General features: G+C 38.9%; 1 protein-coding gene across 2 annotated transcripts in view; it reads right to left on the bottom strand.

Moving 5' to 3' along the window:
• The window catches only part of LOC111596051 (rap1 GTPase-activating protein 1), a 109764-nt gene that overhangs the window by 37851 nt on the left and 45194 nt on the right, over positions 1-26719 (bottom strand). For both annotated transcript variants that reach the window (XM_023310099.2, XM_023310098.2), the window contains exon 2: positions 14063-14252. In XM_023310099.2, the coding sequence (XP_023165867.1) occupies positions 14063-14252 (190 nt within the window). The remainder of the gene's footprint in view (positions 1-14062; positions 14253-26719) is intronic.

Below are 26719 nucleotides of genomic sequence, written 5' to 3'. Positions count from 1 at the left end.
TACTGAAATATAAATACAAAAAACCAACGAACAACGTTCACAGTCCACTCACAAATTCTTATCGAGCGAAACTCTGTGTAACTGTAACTCGAAGTCAATTTGCATGTGTATGCGTACGTTATGTGTATTGTGTTTATTTTTTACTCTACATATTTCATAATTTTTTAAACGTTGCCCACGCAGCTCTCTATAAACAAAACAAAGCCATTTACATATATATATATATATAGTTACAATTGCCAGCCGGCTAGCCAGTCAGATAGTTTTTCATAGATACTTTTGTATCTTTTTTGCTTCTGCTTAGAACCTGCTAGATATTTCGCCATATGCCATAAAACACTTTATATGCATTTGTCAACGGTTGACGCGTCGTGGCCGCGTCGCCGCTTCTGTCGCAATTCTGGCCGAGCACAATTTGTCAGCGCTAAGAAATTTTCCAGCGTGAAAATGTGTATTTCTAAATACATATTTATATTTATTTATGTTTTGTATAAATAGGCACACAGCTGCCAGCCACAAATACGAAATTGTTTAATCAAAAGCAAAGAAAAATAGTAAAAAAAAAAAAAGAACAACAAAATAATTGAGCGATAAAATAGAGGTCGGCTTCAGCAAACATGGGCAGGCTTATCGCTAACAAACAAACATTGGTAAGCTCAAAAGTGAAAAGCATAAAGACGAAGCCAAAAGATACTCTATAAGGAGCCTAGCTGTAGGAGATGTGATATAGGGGTTTCAATTAGATATGGAATTGTTCCATATTCCAAAAGACAAACTGAACACTTTCTATAGACTTAGCTGAAATATACTCTATAAGGAAGTTCGTAGTTGAGCTGAATGAAGATACAGTAGAGAATGAGTAAAGCTCTTAAACATTGTTTAGATACTTGAGATATATGAAGGGGCTATTATATGTCACTCGAGCTGCAGGCATGGCAAAGAACTGAAGAATTTGATAATAAAGCTAGCTACTGTATATGCAAGTATCATATATATGAACTATATATAAACATATTTATACATTATCAATATCATATGAGCATGAAACCGAAAGAGAGAGAAAGATACTTAATCACGCATTCAATTTAGTCAAGTATCGTATATAGTTAAAACCTTTATACAATCTCAAAATACTTCTCTATTTTGTAATACAATAGCTGTAGGTATAAACCCGAGAATAAACATATCTATGAGTAAGGCTGGCTGGTCTCGCCTTTCTATATATATACATTGTATATTTCCGATAATGCGTAACACATTGAAAGTTTTGAAGTGGAATACCCAATGGTTAGGTAGTCGTTAGTCAGAGGGTATCACAAGGGGCGCACATCGAGCTAGTTTTTATCTAGCATGCAATTTGTCTGGGCAAATACAAAGACGCGTCCAAGGTAGACCTTTCTTATAAACAAACATAGATATGGCACAAATACAGAAAGAGAGGGAGAGAGGGAGAGAGAGAGAGTGAGAGAGTGAGAGAGTGAGAGTCATATCTGGCTTTGCTCTGGTGATAACTTAGGTGTATTGTTGGTACCTGAGTCTTGCCTCACTGTTAGCCAAGTTAAGGTAGCTACCGTTAATGGTTGCAATGCTTGCTTTGCTTGTTTAATTAATAGCGCATGTTTATCAATCCCCTGCACCCGCCACCCTCAGCCGAAAAGCAAATACGATGCATAAAGAATTGTCATTGTCTTTTCTCTTTGTCACAAACGCAATTTCATTTCTTTGCAGGCAACACTGCAGCCAGGCCAGGCAAAGCGTTGTCAATGCCGTCAGCCACTGTTTGCCATTACATAATGCTAACATCAACAACTACAACTACAACAACAACGACAACAAGACATGGCATGCCTCCTCCTGGTGCTGTTGTTGCTTTTCGCAACGGGTTGATTTTCATGCTTTTTAATGCCGCATTGTCATCACATTTTGCTTGACAAACGTCTTCACAATATGTGCATATACACTCGTGTATATACCCGTCGTCGAGCATGAAGTATGAAGTATACAAAACTTTATTTATATATATTTATTTCATATAGAGGCAACGATTGTCTTGGCGTGTGATTGTTCGAAGCCTTGGAATGGATGCGACAAAACGAATCGGCTAAGTCGATTGCAGAAAAACACAAATATTTTTGGTGAAATGAGTCAAATACGTTACATAACTTATTTTTATTACCATTAATAACAATTTTAATTGGTATCATCATTAATATTAGCAGTATTATTAGCATTATTATTATTATTATTATTTGTACTCTAGTTTTTTTCATTATTATTATGATTGTCTCTCAATATCATCATCATTATCATTGTCATCCTTGTCATTAGCATTATCATTGTCATTATCGTTGTCATTGTCAATATCATTATTATTAGCGTTGTCATAATTATAATTAAATTTTACACTATAGTAGTGATATCGTTGTCATAATCATTGTCATTATCAGTATCATTGACACTATCATCACTGGTATTCTAACCGCATTTCTGGTTTTCGTTCACCTTTCCTATATATAGTTATATATACGCGTGACTCGACTAATATATCTATCAAAATTATTCAATTTGCATTGCTCTTCACTTAATTATTCAACAGATTTCAAATGGAGATCCATGGAGATCATTAGCCACACTCATACCAAAATATATACATTCCCGTATTTACTTTGGCATCATATCTTATCTACGTCTACCTTTTACAAGCTGCCATTGATATTATCCATGGCCGACAGGGTTCTTCGTTTTCTATTTTTATGTTATTCTTCAGCTGTTGAAAGATGCCTCTCGAAATACACGACGCGCAGCCTTATCGCTTTTAGCTAAATCAATACCTGCTGCTCAAGTGGCCGACCAACGACTGCATCGATGTAATCGATCAGTGACCTTATCGCACAGCAACGATCTGCCGTTGGAGTCGAGCGACTGCAGGTCTCGTCACGTCCCGTCTCGAGTTGCTGTAAATAATTGTTGTATATGCCCGTGTCGTCCTATGCCCTTCTGCTTGCCACTTTTAATCAGTCTGAGGCAATGCATAATAATCATCGGCATTATCATTGTCATTACGGGTGTTCCACGATTGCCAAACAGCAACATAAATTTTTATGCTCATAAAGCAGCAGGCATACAAAATGCAAAATGCCAACTGGCAACTGGCAACTGGCAAATGCATATCCGGTCGCTGGCCAAGGAAGTGCGAGTGTGAGTCCCGCTCTATAGAGGAGTCGAGAGCAGAGTCGAGTCAGTCATGAATCACTAACTAACTAACCAGACACAGGCACAGCCATAGCCAAACAAAATGAGTTGCCTTATTGTTGCCTCGTTTGCTGCTGCTGCTGCTGCAGTTGCTGTTCTGAGGGAGATTCGAACTCGGGACGCATTAATCGTTGGCCATTATGCAAGACACGCGCCCAGCGGCCAATTGCAATCCATATGCATAAGTAATATATGTATATGTATATGTATATATATATATATATAGCGAGAGAGTGAGAGAGGGGAAGAGAGAGTTATAAAGAGGTGGGCTTGCAACCTACCTAGGTAGGTGGCGACTATAGGCTGCCACACGTCGTTTGTTACATGGACCTGACCATTTAAGGGCAGCCAAACCAACTAAGTCGACAACGACGACAACAAAAAGCGAAAGCGATTCCAAGACGGCGTCTGTGGCGGACCTTGACGCGGGTTTTTCAACTTGGGCGTCAGCTGTACTTAGCCAATGTGCGCGTTAGCTGTACTTACACTTTAAAAAATTATGTAGTCATTATGTGTACACAAATTTAAATGTCATTAGCTTAGCAAAAAGTTTATGAGTTTGACTGTATATTTCAACTTGTGATGTCTAAAAAATATTTTTAAAATATTTGAGTTGCTTTTTTATATAGTAAATATACTGCTACACTTGACGAAATTTTGGGTTACAAAAAATAGTTTAATATAAAAATACAAAAAAGTATGACTTAAAATATTATTAAAGTATATATTACAAATAATTATATATATAAATTATTTTTAAATATTTAAAAATATTTTGTAACTCTTTAATCTCTATTAAAACATCTTTTAAAACATTTTCATAAAAAATTTGCTATTTTTATAAACAATATGTATATTTTCGACTAATTTCTACATACTTTCCTCTATATGCTATAACACTTCCCATATATATACTCTATACTCTTGCTTTCATTCATAACTCATTCACTCAAATTTTCGCTCAGTGCTTCTATATGCAGAGATCCCTGCTCGGCGCACAGCAGGAAGTCTGTCCTCAAGTGGTTTTTGTGTGTTTTCTTCTACGTTGGGGGGAAAACCTTGACATCAAAGTGGGCAACAACATAAATTGCCAGCCATGTGTGTTATACAAGAACGCGACCGCAGCAGAACAGCTGATGGACGTTGTAGGCGGCGCAGATATATATAAAGTATCTGACAGATACAGTCGCTGCCACAGTCACAGTCAAAGATAAAGCAACATGACAGCAGGCAGCACAAAGTGGCTGCTAAATGCCGCTGCCACAGTCAAAAAGCGAAAGTTTGGCCAACAAAAAAAAAACAGAAATATAAAATAAATAAATTTCTATATCAAATAAGCAGACTGTATGGTGGCAACTGCCTCTGGTAGATGTTGTGGGCGTGGCACATGTGGGCACAGGTTCAAACAAACATGAAAAGCCAAAATAAAATGAAAAATCAAATTAAATAAGAACAACGAAAGACCTGAAGCGATTTGCTTAGACGAAGCTCAAATACGCTTCCAATTGATGAAGAGAAAATAACTGAAAGAACTGTTAAGAATGTGGTCATATATCTGCAAGATATGTTAGCTATAGTATATAGTGTATCTATGTATATAGAAAGTAATGAATTAAGAGTTATTTAAGCTTTTTTATGATATATTTTTGGATTATGTGACTTGAATACTCTATACAATTGCTCTGGTATAATGAAAATAAATCTTATTATTTTTAAGAGATTTTATGTTGGATATTAAATATTTGGCAAAATGTGAAAAGTATTAAAATAAAAGTGAAATAATTTATATATTTTTTATAGCGTTTTTTTATTCAAATGTTTCTTTGATTCCTGCAGACAAGCAGCAAGTATTAAATGTTTTTTTCAGTGTAAATCGCTTATCTATTCCGCCTGTTAATGAAGTTTTATTTATTTGTATTTATAATACATATATTTTTGAGTTTTTCATACAATAACTTAATAAACTTTTAGTTTTCCATGCATCCGTAAGATATACATTTAGGTATCGTAATCTTCTGTCCCTCACAAGTTGTCAAAATTATAATAAATTACATTCATAACCAACTTTTTGTTTATACATATCGTCAAAGATGAAAAAAGGCCATTAGTGATCGATGGTTTTCCTTAAAGCACAGCAATTAATCTAAGCTGATTTTAACACGTATAACACCTGCAGCTAAAAAGTTTCATTAGCATCTGCCCAAGTCGCACTGAGTTCACATAGACAGCTAAATTAACTTTGGATTTATTTAGCTGCCAATTGCTTGCTAAAATCCAAATACCCCTAAGATGTCAGCTAACAAATGAGAGCACATTCGAACATGTCTCAAATATTGAATTTTGCCTTCGGCCCCTTGGGGTAAAATATAAATAAAATAAAATAAAATAAATAATCTATGAGCATTCCAGAGGTTTTTTCTTTGCCCCCAAATTGAATTAGAGCTGAGAAAAAGGCAAGTGAAGAAACGCTTAAAGGTGTCGATAGGCTGCGTACATTGAGGTGCTGGAGTGACAGAGACAGCAATAGACAAACTGCAATCGTTTTGCTAATTGGAGCGTGCGATCTGTTGTGCGGCAGGGCCTTTAAGTGCTTTGTGCCCATTTTTGGACGATCATAATTCTACACAGAAAACAACAACAACAAGAATAACAACAAAAATATCTACAAATCTTGCTTAGAGCAGGCGAAAGTCGCGCGTTGAGGAAGTGGCGAGTGGGCTGCAGTGTAGCCATTGGCGGGGTATAGTAAAAGTGCGTAGGTAAAAGCAGCGCGACAAGAATCGCATAATTTGCCCATTTCGTCTCTGTCTCTCCACACACACACACATAATGATGATGAATGTGTAATCTTCATAATGATGATAGACAGTCTGAGACAGACAGTTTGCTTTCTCGCCGCGATTGGCAGCACTTAAATGGGAGCTGCTGTGGTATCTATCCGTGTTGTGGATGCTGTTTGCAGTGATTTATATGCGATTTGTGTCAATGTGTGTGTATTTCCAATACTGGCTGGAATTTCTTTCAATTCAAAAGGTCAAATCGCAGGTAGAAGGAGTAAAGCATTGGCTGTCTCGCTCGCACAGCCTAGCATTAAATTACAAATACTTTAGTGTTATCAGGCATCTAGTTGTTGTTGCTGTTGTCGATTTGTATTTAAATGAAGCAACTTAACACAGACTCTCACACACACTCACGCATTTTTATGTAAATTACATTGAAAATAGGTATTAAAAGATTTTAAGTCGGCGCGCGCTGCCCATTGATAAGGCGCACAAAGCCGCACATAAGCCGAAATGCGACCACAAAAATTGACAAAAGGCCACAGCAGTTTGATGGCCATTAACAATTAATCGAATGTGTGTTTAAAGTGACAGTGCTTACTAAACTGTTTGGCTGTCAAGCATGGGAAGTGGAGTGATTGCCAAACTGTTGTGCTGAGGCATAATGATGTAGAAGTGCAGAAATGCAGTGCTCGCTAAACTTCATAATTGTGGTGAAATGGCAAGTGCAGTGCTCGCTAAACGGTGCAATTATGGAGAAATGTAAGCTGAAGTGCTTGCTAAACTGCCGTGTCATGTATGCAGTGCTTTTGTAACTGTGATAATTGAACGCTTTGCAGTTACACACAGATCAGTGAGTCTTAAACTGTTATTTGCATTGTTTAACAGTAATTATTAAATGATTGGTTTTAACTTAAGTCAACTGTCATTAAGCTGCTCAAACTATTTCATGTTCCTTATTGTGCTGTTCAAACTGTGGGAAGATCAACCAAACAGTTTTCGCTTTGCTATAATTGCCATGACTGTTAAACTGTTAAGATGACTGTGAAACTGTATCAGCCTAATATTTAATAGTTGATTAATGCATTTATTTAAATATTATTTGCGCGTTTGTTAGCTATCCATTGAGGCGCTTGGTTTCTTTTTTGGACACACAGCACCCACGCAGTCGCTCCGCAACTGTTTAACACGTTGCTGACTAAGCGTTCGGTATGACAGCAGCAACAACATCGAAGCAGCGCCAATTACAACGCCCGAATTGCATTTAATTAATGAAAATGTATCGCCAAAAGGAACAACCCACATAATCTTCTATATATATTGACATATATATTTATATAGATATAGATCTGTATGGTCTATCTGCACTCTATATATTAACACCTTCAGCAAACTTACCTCTCGATTATTGTTGCTGTTGTTGTTGTTGTTGTTGATGTTGTTGTTGTTGTGATGATATTGCTGCTGACTGTTGTTAGCTGTGTTGTTGTTGTTGCCGTTGCTGTTGTGTGTTGCTGCTGTTGTATTGTTGCCCGACGACATTCGCGATCCGGGCAGATCGCGCCACCTGAGCACCCCCATCACTGCCTGCCGCACCCAACGCCGTTCAGCGCCTTCGCTATAAAATGCCACCTTAACTGTTTTCTTTGTTGTTGTTGCTGTTGCAGTTGCTGCAGTTGTTGCAGTTGCTGCAGTTGTTGCAGTTGTTGCTGTGTTGTTAGTTTAGGCTTCAATTGCAACTGTTACACTTGCTGTTGGCATTGATTTGTTGCTGTGACTGAGCAATTGTTGTAGGTGTTGGCAGCAACTGTTGTTGCTGCTGTTGTTCCAGTTGCTGCTGCTGGAATTCTTGTTGTTGCATGAGTTGTTCGTGGCTGTTGTAGGCGGCTCGACTCCTTTAGCTGCAACTGTTGTTGTTGGGCTAATAGCAATTGCTGCTGTTGCTATTGCTGCTGTCACCAGCTTCTAAATCCGCCTATATTCATAGACTTTCTACTTTCTGCTAGCAGCAACTGTTGTTGATATTGCTGTTGTTCTAATGGCTTCAATTGTTGTTGCAATTGCTACAATTATTGCATAGGCTCTGAGCTGTGGGCGTGCAGCTTGTTGTTGTAGGTGTCTATTCCTAGTTTGATAGCAACTGTTGCTGCTGTTATAATTAATATTGTTGCTGCATTGATTGCTGCTTGTAGGTGTCTAAGCCTTTCATACCAGCAATTGTTGCTGTTGTGTGCTAATTGTTATAATTTTCTACAAATACTTTTTGTCTGCTGCTGCCGCTTGCAACTGACGCATTTGATTATGAATGTTGTTATTGTTGTTTTGGTTGTTATTTTGTGCCTTCTTTTATTATATTTTTTGCGACTGCTTCGCACACACGTAGTTCGACTCGTTTGACCAGTTTTTTTTTGGTTATTTTGTATTTGGCCAGTGGCTGTCAAAGCGTAACGACTTTCCAAGCTCACAGTTTGGGAAGCACTGCAGCTATGCAAATAATTTCACTTAAACCAAACACCAGACACAAAAATTAACTTAGAAATATATTCAAAATTTGAGTTGCTTTTATTTTTGTCAGGCGAAATGCACTGCGAGCGAAAGAGATGGAGATGCACGGAGCGGGAGAGCGACAGAGAGAGAGCAGTGCAGACGCACAAAAATTTATTTTTATATTATTTCAAATTCTCTTCTTTTTTTGTTATTTTGGAGAAGTGAGCAACAGTTGAGGCGCTGCTGCAACTGCATTTGTTGTTTTAAAAATAACTCGCGTTTCAGTTTTGTTTTGTTTTCGAATTTGTAACGAACACAAAAACGAACAACGCGACGAGCGGCGTACGCAATGCGACTTTTCTCTTGTTGCTTGACTTGCGACTGGCGACGACAACCGACCGAAGACGTCTGCTAACAGCAACTCGATTACAATTACAGAGTTCTGCTATGGCCGTTAGTCGCATGCTGTTAGCCGCATGTTAAGCGGCGTTTTAGTGGCGCCTTAACAGCCCAGCTGGCAGCTCATTTGAGCATAACAGTGAGTTACAACTCGAAGTGTCTGTTAACTTAACATAATGACAGCACATCGCTGCAGCTGCGTGCGTTAGAGCGAGACAAGCAGTGTGTTGGGTGTGCGCACTGCCTAGGGCGCCAAATTTGAATTGAGAGTTTTCTTAGAACTTTTTATATGAACTTGAAGCACATTTTTAAGAAATGAATAGATTGTTTGCTACGCACTCTATTGTTTTTTCTTTTTTTTTATAATAATATTAGTTAGTTTAAATTTTTTGTTTTTCTTTTTTGTACCGATAAGACATCGTGCAGAGCAAATGCTTCAAGTTCATATGTTTGTAAGCACTAAAAAAATGTGATAAGGCATTTTGGGTATATTCGGGAGCAAATCGAACAGCTGCCAGAGCCAAAAATAAATAGTAGTCGCACGCACTATAAAACAAACAAAATTTATGCACTACACCCGCATGACCTTGGCATTCGAGCCATAAAGCTGGCACAGAGACGAGTCTACGAATCTCAAGAAGAAATGATATATAAAATACAAAATATAAAATATAACAGAACATTGAACACGTTTCTCTACAATATATTTATATATATATTTATCTTTATCAAAAAGTTGAACATTTTGTGTTAGCTGTGAGCAATGTGCCACAATTTGAGACTTGGCTTAAGTCGAAGGCCTCTGGCAGAACAAGAAGATGCCGATGACAATGATAATGATGTTAATGATAATGATAATGAGCAGAAATTTTTCTCAGGCAAACGAATGAAATGAATATGAAATATGCATTCATGACCCGCATTAGAAGTCAGCATTGAAATTCAGTTGGAAATTTTTAACGGTTTTAATGTGAACCAAAGTGCACAGAGTTCTGTTTGTTGCTGTCTTCAATACCCTGTAATTTTAAGGCAGCTCACGTGCAGGGTCAAAAAAATCTTGTTTATACAAAGCAAATTAAAAGAACTGTAGAAAAGATATATGAAGTTGTTTATGTAGTTGCTGATATACCCTGTAAATATCAAAATACTAACATAGGGCATGATTTTCTATATGGTAAATACTTAAATTTTAATATAATTCACTTCAGTTGAAAATTTCTCAAGAAAATCTATTTTACAGGGTTTTTTTCCTGAATTATTATACAGATAAATATTATGTAATTTTTGAACATTACAGGGTATTTATGATGTGTTAAAGAAACGACGGGGTAATTATCATATGTGTTAAAGAAACGACGTTCACTAATGTAAATTACAGGGTATCTATGTGTGGTATAGTGAAGTATATGTAAAACTTATACAAGAGAGAATATTCTAGGGTATTTATTTGTTTACACCAAACCAATATCTATGATTAATATGCAAGTGGAAGGAAAGGGAAAAGCATTCGATTCAGATTTCTATTTGATTCCAACAAATTACAGGGTAGCTGTCTACGTATTGCCTTTAGAACAAAGTAGAAGATAAAACAGATTCTTAGAGATTTTTTCTAACATTAAATACATCAAACAAAGTTACAGCCTGTTATAGGGTATCTTAGAGTCAAGCACTGCCCAATGTAGTCCGTCTGTATTTGTTGTTATTGTTTTTTATGTCTCCGGCAGACAGGCGGCAATCAACAACGTAGCCAACGAAGCAGCAACATGGTAAACAACAGAGGAAAACCCCAAAATGAGCAAAAGGGAAGCAACATAGTGGGAGAGACTGGGGCAGGGGCGTGGCAGGGTGCGGAGGCGCTCACAGTTGGCCCTGAAGGGGAAGACGACGTCAACGTCAAAGCCACGAAAATAAAAAGAGTTGCAGTTGTTAGACACGAGGAAAGAGCAGAAGAAAAAGCAGCGAAAGAGAAGAAAAATAGTTTTAAAGTTGCTTTGTTTTATGCAGGTGCAAAAAAGGTGTGGGGGAGGTAGGGAGAGGGGTAGAGAGAGAGCGAGAGGGAGGTAGGGCTGGGGGCAAAGGGTGTCAAATTAAAAAGTCACAATTGAGCGAAGTTCCGAACGCTGGCCAGAAGAAGACTTGGCTAGAGAGAGAGGGGGAGTGGAAGAGGGAGTGGGAGAGAGGGAGAGGCATGTAGAAGGCCAGACATGCAACAAGCGGAAAATAATTATAAATTTGAGAAGAGGGGGCGGGAGAAGAGAAAGAATAGTTGACAGCTAAATCAAGATTGTGTGCAAGAGAGAGCGAGACAGGGAGAGAGCGAGATAGCAACAAGCTTAGATCATATGCAAAAGTTTTTCATATCTTGCTGCCAGCATCTGCGCAGGGGGAGAAACGTGTGTGGGTTGCACTCGAGATAAACATCGCACATTTTGTGGCTTAGAAGCAAGAGTGAGCATGTGTGTGTGTGTGCGTGTGCGTGTGTGTGCACTGTGGGAGTATGTTGCTATGTTGCCGAAGAGACAGAGAGACTGACAGAACCAGCTACAACTGTGAAGAGGACGTCGTTGCGGCTGACGACCAAGGCAATTAACAACTTCAACGTTCGTTGCAATTGCGCCTGGGAGTTGCAAGCCAAAACCCCCTTAAGCCCCCCTTTCATCTCTACACCCATGTGCATAATAGCAAAAGTTGTGGCTGCTGTTGGCAGACAAATAGCAAACGGCTCATTGAAATAGCTAGAGAAAAGGTGGAGCCTATGCGGGGGCCACAGGGCTGGGGGCAGCTTCTTCTAATGTGCCACTCTGCTGGGGCACAGGCTACAGCAGCGTGAAAAATATGCAAGAAAAAGCAGCCGCAAAAACCAAAATAAAATGTTTAAAGATACATTTTTTCTCTTAATAAGCATAGAGAGAGAGCGGGCGGTGGGGGCGTGGCTGAGGGCAGAATAACAAACAGTGGCATAAATTTTCGCGGCTTTGCGGACAAACGCAAGCCCAAAGACAATGGCTAACGGCTGCAAGCGCAAAAAAAGATACAAAGATACAAATGTATCTGACGGTACGTATGCACATATAAAGTAGAGATACTTTTTTTTGGGCGCCTTAATTAGGCAGCAGGCCAAACAAATGGTAATGAAATGCAGAGCAAAGTGGGCGTAGTGGGATGGAGGCTGCATGAGAGTGAGCGAGAGAGGGAGAGAAAGGCGCTAAGGCGCATGAAACAATGCGGCAAATGCTAAAGCGAAAGGTAAAAGGACGCACAAAGAATGGGAAAAACAAAGAGATAGAGAGAAAGAGAAGGAGAGCGCACAGTGAACAGTTTTAGCAGCGCTGGTCATTCGCCAATTGCCTCGCAACTGCAGCCTAAATTCAATTTGGCGACTCGAGCAAACAGTTTGGCAAAGTGAGCAACAAAAGGAGAGGGCGGCTGTGTTAGGGGTGGCTGCTGCAAGGACCTACTTCAAAATTCAACCTAGTTTGGCTTAGCTCAGCTTCCAGACGGCGTGCACGTCGACCCGCATATAAGTTTGAAAAGGCAAAGTCTTCGGGAAGACAACGCTGAGGACTGAGGTGGCAGCCAGCGTGTGGCAGACTCGAGTGCAAACACATGAAAGGCTCGCAAGAAAGGAGCATGCGGCTGCTGCAGCAGTTGAGCATCCTTTGATGGAAAAGTTTGCAACAAAATTTCTTGCGAAAACTAAATTAAAATGTGAAAAGATGCGAGAACAACTGAAGAGAGAGAGATGAAGCGGAATGGCACAAAGGGTTAGAGCTTGCCTCGAGAAAGGGCTTCAGCAACTGTTAGTCGTGCTGTGTTGAGCAGTGTAAACAGCGGTTTAATTATTTAGTGGATTACGCTAAATTAGTGCCCAAATGAGTTGGCAACAGAAGCGGTTGACAAGGGATAATGTTAAGTGGGGGAGAGAAAGGCAGAAGGAGAGACTAGAATCGTTAACATTAATATAATTCACTTAACTTTATAATTTAATTAAATAATTTGAAGACTTTTTAAACTGAAAACTTAAAATGCAATACAAAAACATTTATTTTTCGTTTTTAATCATTTTTTTATATTTAAATAAGTGAAGACTCTTTATTTATTTTTACAATAAAAGTAAGTATTAATTCTTTTTTTCGATTTTATTGACTATTCTAATATTTTATAGTAATAATTATTTATTATTTTCGTATTAGTCACTTTATTCACAATTAATTATATTCAAATTGAAATTTAAATATACCGCCATTTTAGCTGCGCCACCTTGCGTTAAACTAGCGCTCTACTGAGCATGCGCTAGATTTTCTATATTCAACGCTAGGTGACGCCACTGCGCTGCGCACTCTAGCGACAGCTTTGTGTACTAAACTGTTCCCTGGGAACAGCTCAAATCAGTATCTACGATAGCTGGCGCTATTGTGCAAAGCGACATCTAGCTTGAACAAAACGAACTTTATAGCTCTAGCGAGCGCTTTCCGCAACTACTTGCTACAACTGTACCCAACCGCCAGCCAATCGCCTTCGCCTTCGCCTTCGCCTTTGACTCGACTCGTCAAATTGCAAGAGGCGCAACGAATTTGAATATTTGCTGAATTAAAAAAAATGTAAATACACAAAGAGCCCAAAGGCCACACCTAGCAGCAGCTGCTGCCAAACGCAGCTGAAAGTGTGTAATAAATAAAAAAGTGATTGAAAGAATTGGCCAAAAACGAAAAGTGGAACGTAATCCCTGGCATGTCATATAGCTGTATGGATGGCCAATAAAACTTCAGCCAGCAACACAGACGCGCAGATTATGTCAAATTATATAGGAAAAAAAGTGTACAAGGTGCGGTTCAGCACTGTGCAAGTCGTTGGGCCCACATTGTTGGCAGCATTGTCATTTATGGTCATTTGTTGTTGTTGCTGTTGTTGTTGTTGTGTCATTTGCCCGTTTATGACAATCTACCCTAACACACAGAGCAATAAAAATGTTAAATGCAACTGGGATTTTTATGGGTCAAATGGGGCCAGGCAGGCTCTAAGTTAGATTAGTGGAGCAGCCGTGCCATATGGCCAGGCGCAAGGCACAGTCACTTGTGTGAGGTCAGTAACCCAAACAGAGACACGGATGGATAGAGAGTGGTTTCTGTCTCTGTCGCACTTACCTGTGAAAAGTACGCTGGTAAAACGCAGCGCTGGTCATCTAGCCGGGAGCACTGCACCCGCTCCAGCAGCTCGAAGAGATCCTGTGTGGCGCCGCGCAAGCGTTCCGGACTGTGGGTAACGCTACCGCCGCCTGTGCCGGCTGAGCCGGGCTGTTGCTTCTGTGTGCCCGCCATAAAGGCATGCTGACGTCTGCAAAGACAGAGAGAGAGAGAGAGAGAGATGAGTAAGAGGCAAGAGACAACAGGAAACTGTTTAATAATAGTGCACGCAAAAAGCTAATCACAAACTTGGCTAGCGTGTGCCCAGCCAAGCCAAGCCAAGCAGACGTCAAGCACTTGGCCATGTCACAGCTGAGCTTGAGGTAGACCAGAAACACGACCTGGCCAAGTCAAGCCAACCCGAGCCAAGCCACAACATGCAATCTGTTCATGCTTCAGCGCCAAGAACAATTCCAACAATCTTCAATTGACTGCGCAAACTCAAGTGGAGGGCAAATCTGCTCGCCTTCCCTCCTCACCTGGATTGGCACTTTCAGGGTTTACCTAGTGGTAAGTGGGCACTAGAGCAGTCACTGGCAAGGAGTCTAACCAAGTGATCACCATCAAACGGGCAAAAGGGTTCAGCTACAAACTGAACTCGAGTGGGCAGTGAAGAAAGATTCAATAGAGAAACAGCAAATTGACAGCTATAGAAAGTCAAGCAGAACGTTTAAGAAACGTAAGGAAAAGCGAAAGAACGAAAAGAGGGAAGAAAGCTGTAGAGACTTACAGCGACAAAAGCAAAGATTGCACAGGCAACACGAAGTCATAAGAGAAAAAACTATAAAAAATGCATTAAAATAGTCGTAAATTAATGAATAAAAGGGCACAGTAAAAAGGTAGAAACGCATTTTTTTAATTACTACAAAAATTGTAAAAAGATTTTATCAAAATGGAACTACATACAAATTTAATTTTATTAGAAATTTAAGTGTAAAAAAGTATTGAAACTAAAATTAAAATTAGATATGAAATATATTTGCAAATATTTTTTTTTATAAATTATTAATAGTTATTATTATTAAACTATTATTAAAAACTAATTATAATTATAAAAACGAATAAGAATACTTTAATTTTTTCATTGTTAATAATAATACAAAATTATCTAACTAAAGCTAAAGTATGAATAAATATAGTTAAAAATAATTTAATGATAATAAATATTATTAAATAATAAATAATAACAATAAAAGTAATAAATAGTAAGTATAATTATAAAAATAATAAAAACAAAAATGAATATATAAATAATAATAAATATTATAATTAATAAATAATAAAAAGAAGAATAACAAAAATCTACAATTAAAAAAAAACTCATCCTGAAATAATTTTTATTATTTACTTTAAGGACTTGCAACCCGAAAGAATCCAGCAGTGGAAGCACAGCAATAATTTACTGAATTTCACTCAAATAAAGGCTCAACTCGAATGAAAAGCAAAAGAAAACATATTAAGAAAAACAAATATTTCGATCAACATTTCAGTATACATAACACAATAACAAAACACACTTAATAATATTATACAATTCTATACTGAGCTCAGAACTCTCGATCATTGGAAAAGTCTCGCATGAACAATTGCAATCAAAGCTGAAGGATTCTTAATCTAGCTACTTCAGCTGCGATGCTCGACAGTCAAGAGCTGTTGAAGGATAACTTTTGGGTTGTATTTCGTAGAGCTAAGTGCCATATTTCTCGGGTACTTAAGAGTTGCGCTCACGCATCAGAGAATGCAACAGAATTATGAGTGCCACTTGAATATTTCATATTTCTTATTTCAAATTTCTTATTTCAGATTTTTATATTATGTATTTTTGTATTTCTTTATTTCTTTGCTGTTTTTCATTTCTTTTTCATGTGTATTGTCACTTGCTTGAGTGTGTATGTGTGTGTGTGTGTGTGAGTTCATATTTTCGGTTGTTTTTTCTCTCTTTTTTTTTGGGTTTTGCCTAAAGTTTTGTCGCAGCAGCCGCGACTTTGTTGACACAGAAACAACAGACGCCTCGCTGGCAGTACACAGGAGACATACAGGAGATACAGAGTCAAAGAGAGGAGAGAGATGAGTAGTAAGGTACTCTGTGGGGGCCTCAGCTGGCCAAAGGAGCCAACCATGTCGAGGATGTTGTTGGCTGCTCTGTTCCTGTTGTTGTTTACTTTGTTGTTGCTGTTTCGTGTGTGCAGCTGCTGTTGCTCCACATTCTCAAAAGACAATAAAAACAACAAAAATTGCTGTTGTTGCTGTTATTTTTAAACAATTTGTTGCTGCTGTGCGAGTGCTCTAGAGTCCTGGCAAGTTCTGCCTGCTGCCTGCTGCCACTGCCCCTGCCGCTGCTGCTGGCCATAAATTAACACCTACACACAAAGTGGAGCACACATAAAAACGTTGACAGTTATGGGAAAAGGATATCAGAAACAGGACAACAAACGACAGGACTCGCAGCCATGTGCATCATCCAGCTCCGATCATCACAGCAACAGCAACAATAACAACGAACACGAACTACGAGTGTTGATAGTTTTAAAGTAGCATAGCTAACCCATTGCTCGAGTAACATGAGCGGAGTTTTGAACTGGAACTAGCTAGGGGCGTGCTGCAACAGCTGTCTGTCTTAGAGATAGAGAGAGAGAGAGAGAGAGAGAGAGAGGGAGAGAGAGAGAGAGAGAGAGAGAGACAGAGCAGCTATGATGGGTGTACGAGTTTGTGTAATGTGTAGATAGTTAATCGAATGAGATATATAGTTAATATGTTAAGAAGTTAAGGTTCTGAAGATGGAAGATGGAAGAAGGAAGATAGAAGATAGAAGATAGAAGATAGAAGATAGAAGATAGAAGATAGAAGATAGAAGATAGAAGATAGAAGATAGAAGATAGAAGATAGAAGATAGAAGATAGAAGATAGAAGATAGAAGATAGAAGATAGAAGATGGAAGATAGAAGATGGAAGATGGAAAATGATAGATGAAAGATGAAAGATAAAAGATGGAACATCTACCAAAGTTTTACTCAGATTTAAGAAGTATGTAGCAGTAGAAAGAGGACTTCTGTGAGGAGTGCTTGACTTAAAAATACTCTGCCTAAGCTCAACTTTAATTAAGCGAACTTCAACGTACGTCAAAAAACATATCATCACACAAAAAGCCATACTTAATCAAGATATCCTAATACTATCCTCCTTAATACAAATCGGACTCTTAGTTTTAAATAAAAAATCCTAATTTAACGCAAGTCCGCTCAAAGCTGACATTCGATAACTGCATTCATAACAATTTCTGGGCTTACACTTAAATTATTTATAGTTTTTGTGAGCAGTAAAACTCGTTGACATTTTGACAAACTGCAATAAAAAAGAAAGAAAGAAATTGTGAACAATTGAAATTCGTTCGAATCGTTTCATATTTCCAGCTTTGTCAAACTTATATATATACTATATATATTTATGGATATATTTTTAGCATTTTTGGTGCAAACATATTTTGGTCTGATCGAATCAGGCATCGAGCAAGCAATTTTTATTGCATTTTTATGACAATTTTTCACATGATTTGCTGAAGCGAAATCGCAAAACGAAATTGAAATAAAAACACATATCGAAAGCAGGACAAACCATAATAAAAATTGTTGCCCTAACAAGCAATAAAAGTCGAAAATGTGTGCGTCGAAGGGAGCGGGCAGCAGCAACTGCTCCAGAGCTACCTTGACTGCAGCGAAGGCAGCTCGTTGTTGTTAGGGTTCATTCTTTTAGAGCTCTGCTGATGATATCGTTGGGTTTGAATGAAATTCTATATATAATAGAACTGTGCCACCCACAAAAAAACAGCAGATGAAGAGGAAGAGAAACACACACTCACGCTCACTTCCTGTTGCGGTTGCGCCTGCGTCTAACTGTGCATCTAGCCATTGTTCAAGGTGTGTGGGGCGGGTGGCACGCCCACTTAATTAAAACCTATTACTAGCACTAATATTTCCTCAGTGTCTTTTGCCACACCATGCGAAAGTGTTCATTAAATGCAAATTTATGTCACCCACCCAAGCGAGGCAACAGGCAAACAGCGCCACCCAAAACCCGTTGCTCCTCCAGCTCCAACTGCCCTCTCGAATTCGCCTCATTTGGCATGCGCGGCGTGTGTTCTAAAAGTTTAGCCGCTGAGCGGAAAATGCAAAAGAAAAACAATTACAAAAACAGAGGGAGAAGCAGCAGAGAGGGGGCGGCAGGTAGATGGGGCCATTGGGGCCGGGGCGTTGACAGTTGGTGCAAAGCGTAAGATATATGAGCTGCTCTGCAGCACTTAATCACAGGCGTATGCGAGTGTTTGGGTTTAGGTTTGTTCTTTTTCTTTTTCTTCTGTTTGTTTTTAGGGTTTCGGGTTTTGATTCAACTTTGCGTGGGAAACAGGAAAAAAAAAAACTGTAAAGAGACAGCGATGAGGCGGGTGTTTTGGCGTTTGATAGGCCTGTCCCCAGGCGCTAATTAGTGAGCAGCAAGTGAGGCAGGCTCAACTGTCTAGTTGCTAGCAATTGCCGGTGAGAAATTACAGGAAATGTCCAACAATAAAGAGTGAGCCAGAAATCAAGTCCCAGAGGACAAAGGACACACACGGCTCACACACAGCTAGAGCTAATGGGTCAAACGACAATCTTTCAGTTGCTCTTTGGAAACTGGAGCGCAAAACTGATAACATCTCACACTCACACACTCAGCCAGGACATGAAAAGGACTGCAGTGCGATGCACTGTGCCGATAACACACAGAGAGAAAGGGAGAGAGTGGAAAACCCGTAACTGGACAGCCGCGAGCCAAGCCCGACACATGAAAAAGGATATGCGAGCAAAAAGTCAAAACCTCAACAGCGAGAGACAGTTTGAGGTCGTTCAGTGCCGACCCCAGGCCATAATTAATAGCATAATTGTAGCAGTGTGTAAAGTCAGCCAGTGGCCAGGATATGTATAAGTTCACGTTATTATTTATAGGAAAACTACGTGAAAATTACAACAGTTTTCCACACATGCATAGTTGAGGCCGAAGAAAGCGCCAGAGAAAGCTGAACGGAAATGGTAAAAAGTAAAGGGATAAGAGGCCAAACAATACAGCGCAGAGGGGAGGGTAGGGAACTATTTTTTAGGGTGGACCCAAGTAGTAGCTGAGCTCATTTTCACATCATCAGCTCATCGGGAAGTCGCGTTTGCTGTCGCGCCGCATGAATTGTCATTAAAATTAGTTCCAAGCAATTGTCAGGACTCGCCGACTTTCAATTTGAATTCAGCTTGAGATGCGGCTGCAGCTAAAGATTCGCGCAAGTTTTTCTCATTTCCGCTCGCCGTTCGGAAAAACTTGTCTCTGCCCAGTTTTCCTATTGTTTGCCAACGAGGACATCCTTCAGGGGTTGCGTCCGACAGAAACTCGTTTTCCCCGTCTTCCTTCGGCAAATGCAACACGTTCCAAAAAGAAAAGCAAAGAAAATGGAAAAGGAGAAAGGAAATGCGCGACACTCGAAGCAAACAGCGAGCTGCGCCGAGCTCGACCAGGTACCAGCCAACACACACTCGCCTCGCTCGTAAATTAGCCACAAATTTGCCGGAAAAGTTGGTCATTTGCATAATTTGAATCGTTTCTTGCTTCGTGTTTCTTCTTCTTCTTTTTTTGGGCTAAAAACTACACAATTTTCGTGGGCATTTTCACAGACATATTTTATTGATAAGGCGCAGCGGTAGGAACTTGTTCTCATTTATGCTCTCTGCCTGGGTCCTGGCCAAGTTTTTGCTTTGCTTCCACAGTTGCTGACAAGCTGAAAATTTATGGCCTTTTAGTTGATCGATCGAGGAAAGTCGACGTAGCTAAAGTGAAAGTTTGACTGGAAGGAGAAGAGGGAGCTCAGCTGCCTTAGCTCTAGCCAGAGGCCAAGCAGCTGGGCTGCGGTCAGTGAAAACATGGGAAAAACAATCAGAAATGATGCTTTGATGCTGCAGGCAGATTAGCCTAATTTGGATTTAAGCTGAACTCCGATAGATGCGCCAGTTCTAACAGCAGCTGCAACCCGATACCTTGGGTGAGAGGTGAAAGTGTTAGATGTAGATCAGGTTAGTTAAACAACAAGAAACAGTAGAAGTTGCCTAATGAAAGGGGGAAACCGGGAAAGGCAGCTCAGGGCGAACAGATAAGATCAATGATTGACTAACTAAATGATTAGGAAAGTTTCTATTTGGGAAGTTAGGTAATTCATCTAATATGATACTTAGAATAATATTGAGTTAGAAAAAAGATCATTGAATGAAAGATGAAGTGAACTAAGACATCTCAAAGTTAAAAGAAGAAGCTAATCTAAGATAGAGTTTCTGCTAGCTCGAGAGGAATAATCATTGATAAATGTTTGCTAAATTTGAAAATATACTATAATAATTTAAGCAGATGAAGATATATATATATATATATATATATATATATATATATATATATATATATATATATATATATATATAGAATATACGAAAATATACCATAATTTAACAGATTATACTATATTATACCAGAATATACCATAAACATCTACGAGCTTGTCTTCAAAAAGTGGAGGCCAAGCTAAGCAAAGATTCTAACATACCCGAATATAACAGCAAATATAATATAACAGAAAAAACCATAGTATAGCAGAATATACTTTAACATACTATAAATATCATAATGTAACAGAGAATATAATAATATACCAGAATAAGAATGTAAGAATTTATTTTCAAGTAGCAGAAGCTAAGCTAACTAAAGACTCGAAGACTCTAAATCTCAAAAGCAATCAAATTTTAGCTGGAAGAGTATTACAGGGTATATAACAACGATAGTCGAAAATACTTTGAAAGTTGCCAAACATTTCTCAACTCTCTAATAAGTATATTGTAATATTTTAATAAGTATATTCTAGCTAACTCTGATATATAGTTAATTGTATAGCTTATCAAACTATTATATATAATTTAACTGAAATCCAAATCTTAACTGAACTGCAGAAAGTGGTAAGAAACCTAAAGAACAAAGCACAAAATGATATAAAAATCAATGAAACACAAAAATGTTGTTAAAGTTCTCGAGTTAACACAATACAATCGTTTACATCTATCTAAAATCTATTAAGTTCCTCTGATTCAGTTAGGAACTGAACTATCAATTCATTTGGTAAGTTGGTATATATAAGTGGCACATAACTTTTAACCACTTAGCGTGTGCCATTAACCAGCTGCGGTAGAGCTCAAGGCGCTCTCTCGATCATCTTTTGGTCTTTCTGTTAATTATCCCAAACTATCTTTGGCAAAACTTTAACAAGTCAACAAACCATTTACACACACACACACACACACATAGAAGCAGAAACACTTATATAAGTGCCAGCAGCGCGTCATCAAGAACTACAAGAAAACGTCGCTGCCGCCCCGCGTCTTAAGTGCGCCCCTCGCTCCAGAGATGCGAACAAGTTCAATTTGACACGCAATTGAGTCCAAGTCCAACCTGTTGAGTGCCTTCGCCTCGGCTCGGCTCGGCTCGCCTCGACTGGATCTGGGACTTTGGCAAGTGCAGCATGAAAATGCTGGTAATAACCGTTTAAGTGTTGATATTTTCTTACTTTTTTTTTAATTTTGAATAATATGTTCAAGAGCAGCGGCAGCAGCAGCAGGTGAAGCGGGGTTGCGGCATTCACTTTGCATATTAATGAAACGCAGTCGTTGGCAAGGACTATTTATAAGGCTTGAATTGATGTGGCAGCGGCACGCGCCAGCCTACTTGCCACTCCCCCCCCCCCCATTCAGTCTATTTTGGCGCGCATTTGTCTCTTATTTTTGGGCAGCCAGGTCAAGGTGTTGGCAAATTACAGAGGTTGCGGTTGTAAAAAAGTCTTACGAAAAGTTCTGCGCGTTCATAAATTGTTGTACGCGTTTTAAAACGCGTGGGCGCAACGCTTGTTCGCCGCGACAAGGTCAAAAAGCAAAGCTAAGAGCTGCAATCGCGCAGTTCAATCGTTGCCCAAGGCAAATAGCAGCAACGAAACAACGAAAGCAACTGCCGTTGCTGCTGCTGCTGCTGCTGCTGCTTAATTTGCAATTATGGCCAACAAGATGTGGGACGCTCTGCTCAACTCGAGTCGGGTTAGCTTTGTCGATTACCAATAGCCAAACGACAAAGCCTCTGATTAACCAAGACGACAATTCGCAACGCATTTTCCCTTCCTCCTCCCCATCAAATTTGACAGCTCGACGTGACGTATTGAGCGATGGAGCAGCTGAAGTCGTTTCCATTGATCGTTGTGTGGATGCTGGATGTTGGATGTGGTTAAGTGAAGCAAATGACGTCGTCTGTTAGTAGGTTAAATGATAGCCATAAGTATTACAAGCGCGATTATAACACTATTCAGGTGAGCGCACGCGACTTCTGCGCGACTTTAGACGCAATAAATTATATGTCTTATAATAAGTCGCGCGCGTTTTGTGCGCGTTTTTGCTGGCGTGCAGCGTATAAAGTAGCTGTAATTACTTAGAAGATATTATTTATGTGAGTGTTTGCTAGAAAGAAATGCTGCTGTTAGCATTATTTACTGAATGCGTTTGGAGCGCGGTTTGAAGTTGAAGTTTTCAACGCGATTGAAGCTTTCTTTGGGCGCGTTTTATACTGCTTGCACACATTTCTGGTTATATTCATTAGAATGTTTATATAATTGTCTATTGATTGTTAAAGTCGTTGATTATGACACTATCTCGGCTAATGCTAAGAAATGCTTACAATTGATGTGCGTTTTAGGCGCGATTTGATAGCGTTTTATTGCGGCAAGCCTCACTGAATGGGAAAATATAATTGAAATTAATTTTATTTTCTTATATTATATATTATATATATATTACTATATAAATATTTATATTACTTATTTAATGACTAAATCTCCTGTCTGATCTTTGAGCCTTTTTAACAGCGAGCTATGCGCGTTTTTTTGTTGCATTGAGTTAAGATTTATATTTTTGTATAAATTTTTATAATTATAATAACAGTTATCAAATTATAAAATTAATCTCTAACAATGATAAATTCTTTAAAAATGTCACGAATTCAATTCACTTTGCTAACACCCAACTAGCAAGCGTTTAAAAACGCACGCAACGCCAGCGCGCGTTTTTACTCAGCTCACTCTACATATTGCAACACGATTAGTTTGATTATCTGCTAATGTGATTTTCTAACAAATCATCAGCTCTTAATTAATTACATGATGCTGCTGCTGCACAGAACACTTAACTAGCACTGGTGGGCGCGTTTTGCGCGCGAGTTCCAGGCGTTTGCAGACGCAACAAATTATTTTGATTGCTTGACTAATGCAACTTCCTCAACACAGACGCAGCCTTCTAATGCTGCTGTTGCTGCTGCTGCTGCTGTTGCTTCTCTATATTTTTCATGCCGCTTGCATGTCTGCTGTCCATTTCACACACCGCATCAGGCGAACTGCGGGCCGAGAAACAATTGAAAACCACGCGAGTTTAACCGCCAGCTGACCCGCCTGTCGTTTTTGTGCGCGTTGGTGTCGGCGGAGCAAATTTTGTTTTTTTTTTTATTTTTTATTTTTTATTTTTTATTTTGACTAACCGCATTTGAACCTGGTGAGTTCTTCGACTCGATGAGAAGCTTTTGGATGCTAGTCAAGTGTGGGCTGGACCAGGTGATTTATTGTACACAGATCGGCGCAGAGATATATGTCTCGAGCGCTCAGTGGGCTTAACGCCTAACGGTTCTCTACAACGATCCCCGCAAATTGATAAGCAATGAGAGAATTACTAACACATTCTAGACTCTTGTTGACTTTGCTGAAAAATTGAAAAATTGAAAAACTGAAAATTTGCACAGGGGTAAAAAAAGGGTTAGCGAATCTTTTTTTCATGTCGGGTTAAGGTATCGCCTTACGTTTCGGGCTTGTATAAATAAACAGCTGTTTGTTATGCATTATAGGAAACAGGGTTTGAGCAAACAGCGCAGCTATGCAGCATCATCAACATCATTATCAACACTATCTTGGGACAGGAATTCATTAATCATAAATTTAATTAACAATCAAAGGATTTTCAAGAAACGAAGATGACAAAATTTGACAAAGGAATTCGCTTTTGGCAAGGCGTTGCCAGTGCACGCAACTGAAAGGGTTCAGAATATTAGCTTCGACGATTTCTGCTCAGTTCTGCAGTTTCTCAGAATATTTTCATTGATGCAAGTTGGTTTTGCCTTTTTGTTATTTGCGGTTTGTTTGCCAATAAGGGAAAAAGGCAACAAAAGGGCAAACAAACAACAAGATGACATTTTCCCCGATATCGAGATAAATGCAAAATTTACATATTTTATGCGCATTAGCGCAAAATATTCGCGTTTGGGGCGCGTTTTTCGAGTGCGATGCGCCGCAAAATTGAATTGCATTTAATTAATGTGAATTATGCGAATCTCTTTGGGCAGCAAAAATTCAAAACATTTCGTTTTGGCCAATTTGCATAATTTTCGCATATGTCAAATGGGCGACGTGCGTCAATATTTGTACATGATTTCGTTTACGAATTAAATGATATATGATTTATGATACACACACACATATGCATACATATAGGTTTATACTTTTTTGTAATTAGTTAATACATACAGCAGATTCTTCATATAACGTTTGCGGGCAACCAATGTGTAGGATTCCTTATGTGTATGCGTTAGATATTTCATTTTGTCTTGTTTCACACACAGGTAGGTAGGTCAGTTCAGTTCAGTTATTGAATTAAGACGAAGAAGAGGAAGAGATGGTAGTATAGTTGCCTTGATGATCTTCTTCACTTTTCTTTCGCTTCAGCAGGTATTTCACTTGAAACTTGTCTTTTGTTTGCTTAGGTCAAGAACACACGCACAACACACATACGAGCGAACAGATTCCTTTTGAACAGGTAGTCTATTGGTTATACTTTTGTAAAGCATTTGTATTGCACATGCCAGTTAATTGAATATAAACAATTTGCTCTTGCATCTCATAGATGCAATAGTTGCTACAGTTCCGCCAAACTTTTCGATACTTTCACGTAATTGTTTTCGTTTCGTTTTCGAATTTCGTTCTTTTTGCGTTTGTTAAGCTTAACAATTACCCAGGTAACCCCGCGTATATACAACCTAACAGCACGACGTATGCGTTCAAACTGAAGTCGGATGCGTTGCGCCGGTAACTCCATAGAGGCTCGACAGCAACTTCCACCCAACAACTTCCAACTTCAATGTTCGCTTCAACACCGGAACTGAGCGCTGATCGCGACGCGCAACATGTTCGATGCGAACATCGAACCAGCGCAGGCTTTACATAGCATTTGAGTTTATCAATCCATTATATGGCATTAAAGCGACACCGGCCGGCTACCGGATATGAGCGTGCCACACAAAAGGCCTGCTCGCTCGCTGGCTGACTCGCTCGCTCTTTGTTGTTGGGGTGGCCCGAAACAATGAGCTATGCTATGTAGAGTGGCTTCTCTGCTCGAACCGAGTCATGAGCAACGCATACTAATTTCAACCGGACATGCAAAATATTCTAACAATGTGCCGCATTTGCGCGTTCTGCTTGTAAAGGAGTCATTAGCACCTGAACTGTCAGGCCACTGAGCCGACAGATCAGATATCAGCAATAGCTATAGACAGGCAGGCCAGAGAGTGAGAGAGAGCTATTGAAAAGTGTGAGAAAATAATATTGTATGGATGTCGATAAGGAAATAGCATAGAGAATCCTCTGAAGAAATTATATTGTAGAGAAAAAAGTGATGGGATTGAGTATTATTATCGGTGTACGTAAGTGCCTAAGAGGTTTATGAGAATATAAGATTGTTGATTCCAGAAAGATTTTGGAACTAGAAGCTTATACATTCAATATCTATAAAGAATACTAGTTCGAACTCTTCGAGCTCAAAGTTCTGTTTCTGACTCAATATTAATGTAAATGATCTCTTATCATAACAGGTTTCTATTGTTTAAAAAGTGAGAATGCTCTAGTCGGGAGGGTCAGACTCCTAAATACCCTGAGTCCCATGCATGTGTATGCTTGGAGGTATTGATATCCGCCTTTAGGGTACAATAAATATGGCTTTTGGTTCTAGCCCAATTGCCTTTCTAGAGGTTCACTTAGCTGCATGTAGTTAGAACTTTTGTAATACAATTCCAAACATATTTAAATCAGTTTTCAGTTTACTTTTTCTTAGTAACTAATTCAGTTAAGAGTTGGATTTTTAGTAAAGCAGTTTCATTTGAATCGGAGTTATGACTTCGTTTCTAGTTCTAAGTTCTTCAAAACACTTCGAATTTATTACCGATTCTCTAGATAAACACCTTGTCTTCGGCTTCAGCTTTAAAACTTAAAATATTAATACTAAAACAAGACTCAAATATTTTATCTACGTACACAAAGTTTCTTTTTAAGAGTTTTTCTTATTAAAACTAATTAAAATAATTGAGTGAGCATGCTTAAAAATTTCTCCATAACTCAAAAATTTCAGCTTCAACAGTTGAAAGCGAAGGTAAGTGCCATGCTTACAAAATAATTAAGAAACTTTCAACCATAACAACAAAAGCAACTCTGAAGATTAC

This window comes from Drosophila hydei, unplaced genomic scaffold (assembly GCF_003285905.1).
Source record: "Drosophila hydei strain 15085-1641.00,03,60 unplaced genomic scaffold, DhydRS2 tig00008114-arrow-pilon, whole genome shotgun sequence".
In the NCBI taxonomy this organism is placed as follows: Eukaryota; Metazoa; Arthropoda; class Insecta; order Diptera; family Drosophilidae; genus Drosophila; species Drosophila hydei.
This window is presented reverse-complemented; position numbering and strand designations above follow the sequence as displayed.